Source organism: Solanum pennellii, chromosome 2, assembly GCF_001406875.1.
Source record: "Solanum pennellii chromosome 2, SPENNV200".
NCBI lineage: Eukaryota > Viridiplantae > Streptophyta > Magnoliopsida > Solanales > Solanaceae > Solanum > Solanum pennellii.
Window position 1 is genome coordinate 48,574,467 of NC_028638.1, and position 12,635 is coordinate 48,587,101.

At 28.9% G+C, this 12,635-nt stretch overlaps 2 protein-coding genes across 2 annotated transcripts in view; both read left to right on the plus strand.

The window, feature by feature from the left end:
• Nucleotides 1-1,490: 1,490 nt before the first annotated feature.
• On the plus strand, nucleotides 1,491-2,631 carry LOC107010733. Its single transcript, XM_027914137.1, has 3 exons — nucleotides 1,491-1,538; nucleotides 1,637-1,670; nucleotides 2,141-2,631. Exons 1-3 carry the CDS (start codon nucleotides 1,491-1,493, stop codon nucleotides 2,629-2,631), a joined length of 573 nt encoding a protein of 190 aa, XP_027769938.1.
• Nucleotides 2,632-12,057: 9,426 nt separating this feature from the next.
• Nucleotides 12,058-12,635, plus strand: part of LOC107010105 (transcription repressor KAN1-like) — a gene marked incomplete at its 5' end in the record, with an annotated part of 1,728 nt that continues 1,150 nt past the window's right edge. The window contains 2 exons of the mRNA XM_027914215.1: nucleotides 12,058-12,229; nucleotides 12,353-12,429. Coding sequence (XP_027770016.1) covers nucleotides 12,058-12,229; nucleotides 12,353-12,429 — 249 coding nt within the window. The remainder of the gene's footprint in view (nucleotides 12,230-12,352; nucleotides 12,430-12,635) is intronic.

Genomic DNA, 12,635 nt, shown 5'->3' on the forward strand with positions numbered 1-12,635 from the left:
GAAATGGATTATTTCTCTAGATAAAGGCTCTAAAAGGAATGGAATGTTAAATTAGTAAATATATATATATATAATTTCTTAAGGGGTAAAAAATAGAAATGGAGAAGTAATATAAAATGGAAAAAAATAAAATAAAATAATCATCACATGTGCCCCAGAAATTCAAACCCTCATCAAGGATAGCTAAATCTAAGCAAGTTTAATTTTATTTCTACCACTTGACCAAAAAATTAATTTTGTTACTAGATTCCTACCAAATATATTTCAGATCTTAACGCCATGTAGTCAGCTGAGTTCACTTTTTTTTTTTGAGTTTAAATTCATAGATTATAAATGGTTATATACACAAATTATAGATCTAACGTATATTAATATATCTATCAATATAAATATGGAATCTATGTAAAAATTATCGAATTTCCAAAAATCCGCACCTTACACCATAGACCCGCCTTTGAATTCAAGATCATAGAAACTTATCTATATTCCTTCTATTTTTTATTAAGTGTTGAATCTCTTTTTCATAGTTTAAAATAAATGAATATCAAAGTTTAAAAAAATTATTGAGCTTTTTTCATAATATTTACCCTTCATTTAATAAAGTTCTTAACTACTAGTGAAAGAAAAGACTTGTATAAGTCAAACAGTACACGCTTGTTGTGTTATTATTTGTAACTGACTTCACCAGATGCCAAAAGAAGTTTTCACACACTAGCTTGTATTTTAGCTAATCTTCACATTACCGATTACATCTATGTTCAAACAATATTAATGATATCTCTAGAACCATTTTTTAAGGTAAAAAAAAAAACTTAAAAGGTGACTTTATGGAGGGTGGTGGGTGGTTGTTGAGGTTGAGGTGGCCCTTATAGAACAGATCTCATGTAAGGGCATACACGAATATTTCGATATTGACTTCAAACAAAGAAAATCCTATTAAGTAATCAGAAATTCATAATATTTATTGCTTACTCCCCTTTTTAGTTTTTTTGTATACTTAAAAACATAAACTTATAACTCCTTTCTATCTTCATCTATGCTTATTTATCATCCTAATCTCTCTTCTTTTTAACAAAATGATGAAAGGGCTGGAATTCTCTGAAAATTCTCCTTCTTTATCCATGGAGCTAGGATATAGCAGTAACGACAAATCATCAGAGTTTGCTATAAGAGCATATGTTAAATCCACAATGCCAAGACTCCGATGGACTCATGATCTTCATCGCCACTTTGTGTATGCTGTTGAGCGTCTTGGTGGAGTTGACCGTAAGCTTAACTCTCTCTTTTTATATATAAATATATATATATATATATAAAGATTTACATTCCTCTATCTATAAAAGAAGAGTGAACCTATATATCAAGATGACTTAATAATTTGGTACATATATATATCTATATATAATTTATTTACTGAATTTGTTATGGTACATGTATATATATATATATACTAATAATTAGGAGCAACACCAAAGATGGTGCTACAAATAATGGATGTGAAGGGCCTTGCCATATCTCACATTAAGAGTCACCTTCAGGTAATTAACAAATCATAACCCTTTAATTTTGTTATTTTTCTCTCTTTTTTCCACCGTTTTTGTGGCTTTAAGAAAATGTATTTTTATGATATGAACAGATGTACAAAAACATGAAACATCAAGAGATGCAAGGTATATATCCCTATTTACTTAAATCTTTTTTTATCAAATTCCATTTCTTCTACATGATTTTGAATATATATATTATATAATTAAAGGAGTGATTCAAGTGCGTACTTTAAATTTCACAAAAAAAAATCAATCGCTTGAAACTTGATTTTATTATCTAAGAAAATGATAAATAGAAAGTAAATAAGTAGCAAGCGGTGATGCAATCAAAAAAAAATTATTAGAAGTTCCATTTGAGGAATTTTTTTTTAGTTTCGTTTTAGCCTTTTTGAGTTTTGCCTGATTCCATATCACCTTTAGGTTAACTAAAATTGAAAAAGGACTTAGAACCTCTTGTACTAAGGCTAGATCTATTGTTAGGGAGACCAAAATTGATTTAATTTTGTCACACATAAGTATGTAACGCCATTGAGTTAATTAATTACATCTACTACCAACTCATTTGACCTTTTTTGGTTTTTAATTTACTGAAGGTGAAGCTGCAAATGGGAGAAAGAGAAACAGAATTGATGGTTCAGATTCAACGAATATTCCTCAGCGAAACCTTGTTCATCGGTACAGTCATATCAAAGGCAAAGCTGCCATGTTTGATGGTTCAGATTCAATAAATTTTCCTCAGCGAAACCTTGTTCATCGTTACAATCATATCAAAGGCAAAGCTGCCATGTTTGATGGTTCTGATCAAATGAATTTTCCGCAGGGAAACCTTGTTCATTGTTACAATTATAACAATGGCAAAGCCCCCATATTTAATGGTTCCGATCAAATGAATTTTTCACAGAGAAACCTTGTTCATCGTTACAATTATAACAATGGCAAATCTGTGTTTGATGCTCATCTTAATCCGACTGTAACAACTAACTATTTGGACAAAATTGCTTCCAGCTCTACTGCTTTTCCTCCTCCATGGTTCGTCTCATTTTTCTTCTCTTCCTTTTTCCTATTAAAAATGGAACTATTTTGAGTGTGAACACTTTTTACACCATCAATGTCGTAATAACCTAAAAAATAAGACATATAACTCTGGAGCTAGTATTGAATTTCAATGATGATATATGAAATTACCTATTTACCCCTTCTAGGAAATCTATGCCAGAGAAGAAGATGGGATTGGAAAGACGATACTACTTGTTTAGGGATTTCTTCGATGGAACCATTACTATTCGAGTAATAAACGAAATCCTTTATTCACTTTTATTAGTTAACTTTCTTTACTCGACATATATAGTTACAAATGAGAATTTTTTATTTTTGTTTGGGCAGGATGGAGATAATGATGATAAAATCGTGCGAGCATATGGTATTAGCAATTTGCCAAATAAGAGTGCAACTTCAATGGTTGAAGAGGAAGACTCTCATAGCACTATATCCTTGGATCTATCTCTCAGTTCAGATATCTCGCTTGACCTCACCCTTGGTTAAAATCATTTGGTCTCTATAATCTCCTCAAGGAAAAAAAAGAACTTTTAGTTAATCCTTATCAAGTATATGCTAGTACAAGGAAGTAACCTTTTTGTTTCTGCTTAAACTAACCTAGCTTAGCTAGAATAAATTAAAACCTTGTAACTTAATTAGTTTTATAATACACCTGAGACTGTTAAAGGTGCAGTGATATTTTATGATGTATAAGGATTTAGTTTCAACTTAAATGTATGTTAATCGACTTACCTAAAAGTTAAAAGGTTATAAGTTAGATAAAGGGTAAGATAGTTTTATGTTTTTAATTATATATTTACGACACCTTGATCCCCTTCATGTGTGGTCTTGAATATTAGTGTTTCTATTCCCTAACAAAGCATGTGAAAAATCTTTCAAATAATGAATAGTAATGGTAAGGCTTAGACTTAATTAGGACCTCATCCATTCTGATCTATACCATGTTAATTAACTAAAGTGTGTGTGACTATATCATCTAGAAGTTAAACGCGAGGAGCCTAATTGCTTACCCTATAAACGCGAGGAGCCTAATTGAAATGAAGGAAAAACCAAAAACATCAGCTGATGAACAGAATGAATAGTTTCAGCACCTTTTATTGCCTTTTTTGGTGGTTTTGGTGGTGTTGTAGGTGCAATTACGCCTCCATTTGGTTTAGGAGCCGGCGTTGGTGGATTTGGTGCTAGTATTAGAGGTGCTCTTGGAAGTGGTTTTGGTCCTTTAGCCGGAAATGGTGGAACAAGTAGTGCTTGAGCTGGAACTGGAACGGGAAGTTGAAGTGGATTTGGTTCTGGTATTAATGAAGGGTTTAAAGATAATTGTGGAAATAATTCTAATGATAAAATTGAAGTGAACTTGATGAAGGTGACCTAGGTGAGGGAGGTGATGCAACAATTAAAAATGATATTCATTACCATTGAACTTAAACTCACTAATTATTAATAAAAGATCGCTAAGACATACCATATAGTAGTATAAATTCGTTCAAAGAAAATATATTATATATGTTTAGTTTCTATGAACTAGAACAAATAATAGAAGTAACTTCAAATTGCACCCAGGAGAATAATTTATGTTTTATTATATTCAAATGTTACCTATAGCAAGAAATTTATTGAGTAAGATACTCTTGATCGTTCAATTAATGAAATTATGTGTCCAATCATGGCATAATGATGGCTATTCTTTAATTGTTGTTGGGTAAATCATCTCTTTATCATCATACTTCCCCAACAAAAACAAGAAAAAACTCCTTATCTTCATCAAAATTACTATTTTTTTCTTACATTTAGTCCTCTTGATTGTTAATTTTATCTGTGTTAATGAACAATATGAATGGTGGACAATGGACTCCAACAAATAGAGCACACTACAACATAAGGGACACAATTGCACGTTGCACCGTCCAGGTATGTCAAAACTCAAAACACATTATCTCAATTTGTTCTATGCTATGTTCCAACGTATTTGTTTGATGTAATTCAGGTGTATCCTAAGTCATGGACCACAATCTACATGGCATTGGATAATGTAAGAATGTGGAACCTAAGGTCTGAGAATTGATCAAGGAGGTACTTGGATCAACAATTCTACTTAAGAGTTTACTCCCCGGCCATTTCTTGGAGAGATGAACTCCCAATACCAAAGAATGTTATTCTTTGTGGCAAAGCTAATGAATAAATAAATCATAGTAACAATGTTTTTTCCAAGATTCTACCTTATATAATATAACCATTTTATGAAATACATTTGCTTGTGGGCCCGGCATGATTTTGATATATGTATTTGAAGTTTGATCGTTCTATTAAATTATTTGATAAAGTATTTCAGATGAATCGCATGTAACAAACTTTTATTATGTATTTAGGCGAAGAGCAATGTGAATAGGATCATGTACTTAAAAAAAAAAAGTAAATCTCGAATTGATTCGGATTTTTCAAATATCAAATCAAATAATTTGTGATTTTTTTTAAAATTAATAAACCAAATCAAATTAATAAAATTCGGGGTTATTCAAATACCAAATCAAATCATTCTATCAAATTTTTAAATTTATAAACTAAACCAAACTAATAAACCTTGAAATTTTTCAGATTTTTGAATTTTTCGGTAAAGTTTGCAAACAAACATATAATTAACTTGTGCTTCAAAATTTTTTTAGTCCAACCAAAATATAATTATCTAAGATGTTTCTTAAAAACATAACAAAAAGTATGAAATGAGTACTGATAACACAAAAATATTCAATAAAAAATAATAATGAAATCATCATATAAAATAAATATTGTAAAGTCATAACGAAAATAATCATAACTTAAAAGTACTAAACCATACTAAAATAAATTTAATAAATATTAGTTTCATTACTAAATATTTAAGGAAAATTAAAATTAGATTATATATTTTAATTGTCTAAACCAATGTAAAACTAAAGAACAAATATTCAATATTATTTTCATTCTTAGTGTTGAATTGATTTTCTTTTTGCATTAGTATTAATTTAATTTTTGAATAAAGTTTTAATATAATTATCAACATCTATGAACTATAATCTCTATTGGATCATTCCAAATTCTAAGTTCTAAACTTAAAATAATATATTAAAAGATAAAAACTATGAAATATAAAAGAAATATTTTAAGATTATATCAAAGTAAATATTTTTATGTATAAAATAAAATTTTAAAATTACATATATAATGTAGGGTTGATTTGGTCTCGATTTTATTTTTTAGTTGAAACCAAACCAACTCAAATATAGTTAATTTTTTTTTTCAATATTAAACTAAATCAAACCAAACCATTGGTCGAGTTTTTTTTTTTTTTTGACTCAATTTACAATTTAGTTCAATTTTCGATTCGATTTTTTATACCCTACTACGTGGAATATTCGGATGAGGGGGAGAGAGTTATGAGGACTTTGTAGAATTATTTGGAATTGTATCTTTGAGGACAAACACATTTTAGCCTATATTATGTCAGCTTTATCCTTTCTATTTTTGGCCTCACTTCACCATTCTTCATTCTTGTTATTACTAAAATATGATTAGAAAATTAGATCTGCCAACAGCCCCTTGGTCTTTTGATGACATAAGTTAATACATTCTTTCTAAAAACATAAATAATTAATTCAAACTATATGGGTGCATGTGTTTTGGCACAAGGAGGAATTAAATGTTTTTAGTTTTCTCATTTTTGTTTGATTAAACTATTTCTAAATAAAAGAGTGTGTTAATATTTAGAAAAAATAAGTTACAAAAATAGTATTTTAAGTTAACTTTCAACGAAATGAATAAGAGTTATAGTATTATATTTTGTATGAAAAATCCGTTTAGTTATTTATTCATATTTATTTCAATTTATATAAGCGTATTTCATTATTAGTCGATTTTCTTTAAAATGATTTAATTTTTAAATTTGGAAACGATTTAGTTTGAATTTTTTAATTTATCCTTAATGAATAACTCTCGTTACAACCACATAAATAGTATGACATGATTAAATCACAAATTTATAATATCTTAGTATAGCATGTATAAATTTACATTTTTTTAAAGCAAATACATACTAACAATGTGGCTCACTAGCAAGGGGTTCATTGTTATGTTGCAGGTTTTGAGTTTTGATTCTCATTGAGTGTGATAGGTTCATTCAATCTAAAATTTTATTTTTTTTTATTTTTTTTTATTTTATTTTTATGTTATATCTTTTTCTTAATTTATCTTTGTTTAAATTTATTAGTCATATTTTAAATATTTTTTTCTTTTATTATTCTTATTTATATTGCTCATTTTATTTCTATATACCTCTCTTCTGATGTACTAATTTAATGAAACTCTTTGAAAAGAATAATAAATTTTTATTAAATTTAAAATTGAATTAGAAAACTATTATATAGAATAAAGTAAATTCAGATTAGTCGAATGCAACAACTAAAAAGTTGTGAATATTTTTTAATAAAATCTACTTAATTGATTTTTTTAAAAAAATTCATTGTATCTCTTTTTTTACTTTTTTCAAGTCGAATTCTAAAGAGATAAAAACTAAACTAAACTTATTTGATTGGTTCGTAATTTATTTTCTTAACAAATGATTAACCTAGTAAATTGAATTAAATGAACTAAAAAAATCGACAATGTCATTTATTTATCTTATGAATATGCACTATAATATTAAGGGAAAATTATATATAATAGCAAACTAATAACCTAAAATAAATGGAGTAGCTAGGGTTTGATTTAATTGTGCTCCATACCAAACGTTAGCCAAAGTTTGCCAGTAGTCTCTCTCCCAAAAATCTCGCTCGCCACTCTCCCATTCTCGCTCGCCACTCTCCCTCTGCTCGCCTCTCTCGCTTTATACACAGAAGTGTATATTAAATTATGTTTCTGTTTTGTATAAAGCGAGAGAAAATTGTATATACACATGCAAAAACATATATCTTCGTGTTATACACTTAATTATACAATTTACAAACATTTTACTTTAAATATTGCAGAGAAAAAGGCCAACGAATTATACAACTGCGAATTATACAATTGCCGTGAAATACAATTTTCTCTAGCTTTATACAACGGAAGTGTATATATTGTGTTTCTGTTTTTGTATAAAGCGAGAGAAAAACATATATCTTCTTGCTATACACTTATAATTATGCAATATACATACATTTTAATTCGATTCAATTGTATGCAAAGCAAATTTTATAAAAATATTGCAGCGAAATAGGCAGCGAATTATACAATTGTGCATTATACAATTGCAGTGAAATAGGCCAGCGAATTATACAATTGTATATGTATAGCGAATTATACAGTTTTATGTTTGCTATGGAGCGCAATTATGCAAACTTTGCTATAGCATACAAATATGAATTTTTTGTTTGCTATATGTGAAAGTTGTCCTAATATTAATAACTCGATCTTTACATCTTTCTAAAGAATCTTGATGTTTTCTAAACTAACATATGATTGAATGTACACTAATTCAAAATTTAGAAAAAAAGTAGAATACTGTAAAATAAAAAAAAATACACTAGAAAATTTAAAAGCTCGATGGAATAGAGTAAAAGTAGGAAGAAGCTAAACACACCATGACAATATAAGTTAAATTTAGCGGATTACAATTAATATTTTTCTCCCATGTCACTCAGTTTTTCATCTAGTAATTTTTACGTACTTACTTCTTTTTACATCGCGCCTTTCAACGAAAATTCTGGATCCGCCATTGACTGTCGAGAACTATTATACTAATTAAGTGAGATGTTTTAAGAAAAGTAAAGGATAATTTCAACAAATACTTTTATAATACAACCTACTGCTGAATATCTTTTTTAATTAGAGGTGTGTAATAAGATTCTTAAAAAATACAAGGAATTATATAATATAACACGAATTATTTAAAGGATGAAAAACGGGTGGTGAAGGCCCCCTTATGATCTTTTGGTACATATATATAAATAATATATGAGAATGTTTTGATACTGACTATGTTGTAAAAAGTAAGACTTATCATCAATCAACCCTTTGGCCTTTTCATGAGCAGAATATTTTTTTTTTTCCATTTTCACAATCTTTCATCCTATAATGAATTCTAGGTTGAACATATCATAAAATTCCGTGAAATTATTCTGTCTTTGTAATCAAAATTCGAAAAGACACTGCTAAATTAAACTATCTTCAAGATGAACTCAATTTTTTGCAAGAAAAAAAAGCCTCAATACACAAGTAGACAAATCATGACAAAAGACTCATGACTAATTCTCTTTTTTTGTTGTATAGCATAGACCTAGCTAGCTAATTCCTTCCATCTTACCAACCTCTCATCTTTTTTTAATATGATGATGGGGTAGGGAATATTTACACACAAATTTATAATGAATTCAGTTTTACGTTAAAATTATATCCGTTACTCTGATATAATTAGCCATTTATGTCAAATTATAAAAGGATTCATGAAAATCATTTGCGATTTTCTTACCCTTGGGGCATAGCATTGTTGATTCCATATGTAATTAATTCACTGTACAAGAGAAAAATTTGTGCGTAGAACACAGAAATTTGTTTTTATTTTTTAAAATTGCTCCAACGCATCATATCGTAGTATATATATGTACTCATTGACTAATTTGAAACTTGATATATATATTAGGTTTATCCGAGTAAACAGTAGTATGAATTGAGAAGTCTATGATTTTTCAATTATTCAAAGAAAAGTAAGTAAATGTTTGCAGTGATGCAATCTAAAAAAGATAGAGGAAATTCACTTCTTCAAGAATCCATATTCCGTAGGATTGATAACAAGGGTAGAAATAAATAAATAAATATGTGTGATTATTGTTATTCTAGAATTAGTTGTGTTTGACTACACAGGTAAACCTATATAACATATATATGTAACAGTTTCGATAAGGTTTTTTTTTACTTCAATTAGTAGCTGAAAAGTTTGACACTACCCTCATCATTGTGCAGTCAATTGTAGCTTTTTTTTTTAGTTACCTTCGAGCTGGAGTTTTTGCTTTCCCCCTCCCCTATGCACCCCCTTGTCGATCCCTTTTTTGTATTACTACTCTATTAACGGAGTTTTTTAAAAAAAGACTTTTTAATCTTTCTGGATCGTTGATCACCAGATGCTTGCTAATGAGTATGGTGTCTTTCCAGTTAAGTAGAACCGTCTTCACGGGGCCTCAACGATTTCAGTGTTGAAGTCCAAAGTGTACCGGACCTAGTTAAATTGAAGAGCTTGCTGTGGAGATAGATTTTCGGTTTGTGAACCGAATGTCTCATCTGGCGATTCTAGACTTGAGTCCCGAAATCACTGATTCTAAATTAAAATTATATTAAATTCAATTCAAAATATAATTAATTCAATTTCTCATTTCATACTTAAAATTGTTCTTTTTGAGACCTTAAATATCGTTTAGTTCTAAGAAAATCTTTTTCTTTTCATGTGCACTGTTAGTCAAAGGAAGGAAGAGGCTCCTCTCCGGCAATGATGTTTCTAGTTTCTTCGAGTGTGATCTTATATAATTGATATGTGTCTATTTATTTTTGTAATGAACCGGATTAATTTTTGTGACCAGATACCATTAACCATTATTATTACTAATTCTCTGTCACCTCTCATCTCTTACTTTCTCACCTTTTTTTTTTTGACCAAATATCATTAGTCATGGTTATTAGCAATTCTCTCCCCTTCCATTCTTTTCTCAATCAGCAAAGAATTACTTCTTTCCATTCAAAATTCTCCGAAAAATAGAGCAATCAAACATCATTCGTGTAAATCAAACAATTAAAAATCAAAATTACATCAATATTTTAATGTTTTTACACTTACATATGAACAACTAGGGAGAGTCTCAAAAGAGAAAGACAGAAATGTAATGATTAGCCCCAATTAAAGATTACAATTATAAATACCACAAGAAAAGAAGACCCAAAAAATAAATGGAGAATTTCACTGAAAAAATAGATGAAAAAATACTTTTCTACCCATTTTTCGTGCCCTTTCTAGATCTTTAAGTTAGTTTTTGCAAAAAATCCAAATTGAAAAAAAATGATGTTACGACGAAGACTATAGAGTTTTGTGGAACCAAGCTTCAAAGAAGTAGTCTCATGGGTTGAATTTATTAAATTTTATAACCTAAATTCATCCTTTGAATTTGTCTTCTTTTATCACGGTGTGAAATTAATGAAAAGGAAAAGAGACTTGTTGTTAACAAAGCAAATTTATTATAGGAGAAAATGTTTGTTGCATGAAAGTTGAGAGAGGAGAGAAGACAGAGAATTACTAATAACCATCGCTAATGATATTTAGTCAAGAAAATTAATTTGATCCATTAAAAAATTAAATAATCACATGTCAACTATATAAGAGAGCACTTGGAGAAACTAGAGAGATCATTACTGGAGAGGAGCCTCTTCCGTCAAAAGATTAAATTATTTCTCTAGATAAAGACTCTAAAGGAATGGAATGGTTATACACACAAATTAGACATCTAACGGATATTTAATAAATTTATCAATATAAATACGAAATCGATGTAAAAATTATCAAATTTCTAAAAATCCGCACCTTACACTATAGATCCTCCTTTGAATTCAAGATCATAGAAGCTTATCTATATTCCTTCTATTTTTTATTAAGTGAATAGTTGAATCTCATTTTCATAGCATAAAATAAATGAATAATTCAAAGTTTAAAAAAATTATTGAGCTTTTTTCAAAATATATACCCTTCATTTAATAAAGTTCTTAACTACTAAAGAAAAGACTGGTATAAGTCATACAGTACACGCTTGTTGTGTTAATTATTTATAACTGACTTCACCAGATGCCAAAAGAAGTTTTCACACACTAATTTTGTAATTTAGCTAATCTTCACATTGACGATTACATCTATGTTCAAACACTATTAATGATATCTTTAGACCCTTTTTTAAGGTTAAAAAAAACTTAAAAAGTGACTTTAAGGAGGGTGGTGGGGGGTTGTTGAGGTTGAGGTGGCCATTATAGAAGAGTTCTCATGTAAGGGCACACAAGAATGTTTCGATACTGACTTCAAACAAAGAATATAATGTCCTATAAAGTAATAAGAAATTCAGAATGTTTTTTAATAGTACTCCAATTCCTTATACATTTTCTTCCCTTTTTTTAGAGTCATCTAATTATGAGTGCAAAGTTGAACAAAATAAAAAAAAATCAGCTTCATAATCAAAATTCATAAGACTTTGGAAAAATTTTATGTAAGAAAATCCTCGTTTTAAATTTAAAAGCCTTGACACAAGTAGACAAAAAGGTGACAACAGTGACTAGCTAGCTAACTCCCTTATGTTTATTACTCCCTTATATTTATTACTCCTTTTTTTTTGTATACTTAAAAACATAGACTTATAACTACTTTCTCTCTTCATCTAACTTAGCTATCTTCCTAACCTCTCATCTTTTCACAGAATGATTTTCTGAAAATTCTCCTTCTTTATCCATGGAGTTAGGAAACAGCAGTAGCGATAAATCATCAGAGTTTTCCATAAGAGCGTATGTTAAACCCAAAATGCCAAGACTCCGATGGACTGATGATCTTCATCGCCGCTTTGTGCATGCTGTTGATCATCTTGGTGGAGTTGATCGTAAGCTTAACATTCTATCTTCTTTTTTTTTTAAAGATTTTACATTTCACTATTAAAAAAGAGGAGTGGATCTATATATCATCATGACTTAATAATTTGGTATATATATATACTAATAATTAGGAGCAACACCAAAGATGGTGCTACAAATAATGAATGTGAAGGGCCTTACTATATCTCACATTAAGAGTCACCTTCAGGTAATTATCAGATCTTAACCCTTTAATTTTGTTCTTCTTTATTTATTTTTTCCACCTTAAGAAAATGTATTTTTATGATATGAACAGATGTACAGAAGCTTGAAACATCAAGAGATGCAAGGTACCTTTTTACTTAATTTTTTCCATCAGATTCCATTTCTTCTATATGATTTTCTATGTACTAGTTATATATATATATATATATA

Coding starts and splice junctions, on each gene's coding strand:
- LOC107010733 (XM_027914137.1), top strand. CDS start 1,491: ATGGATGTGAAGGGCCTTGCCATATCTCACATTAAGAGTCACCTTCAG. Junction 1,539..1,636: donor ACATTAAGAGTCACCTTCAG/GTAATTAACAAA, acceptor TGATATGAACAG/ATGTACAAAAACATGAAACA. Junction 1,671..2,140: donor GAAACATCAAGAGATGCAAG/GTATATATCCCT, acceptor AATTTACTGAAG/GTGAAGCTGCAAATGGGAGA.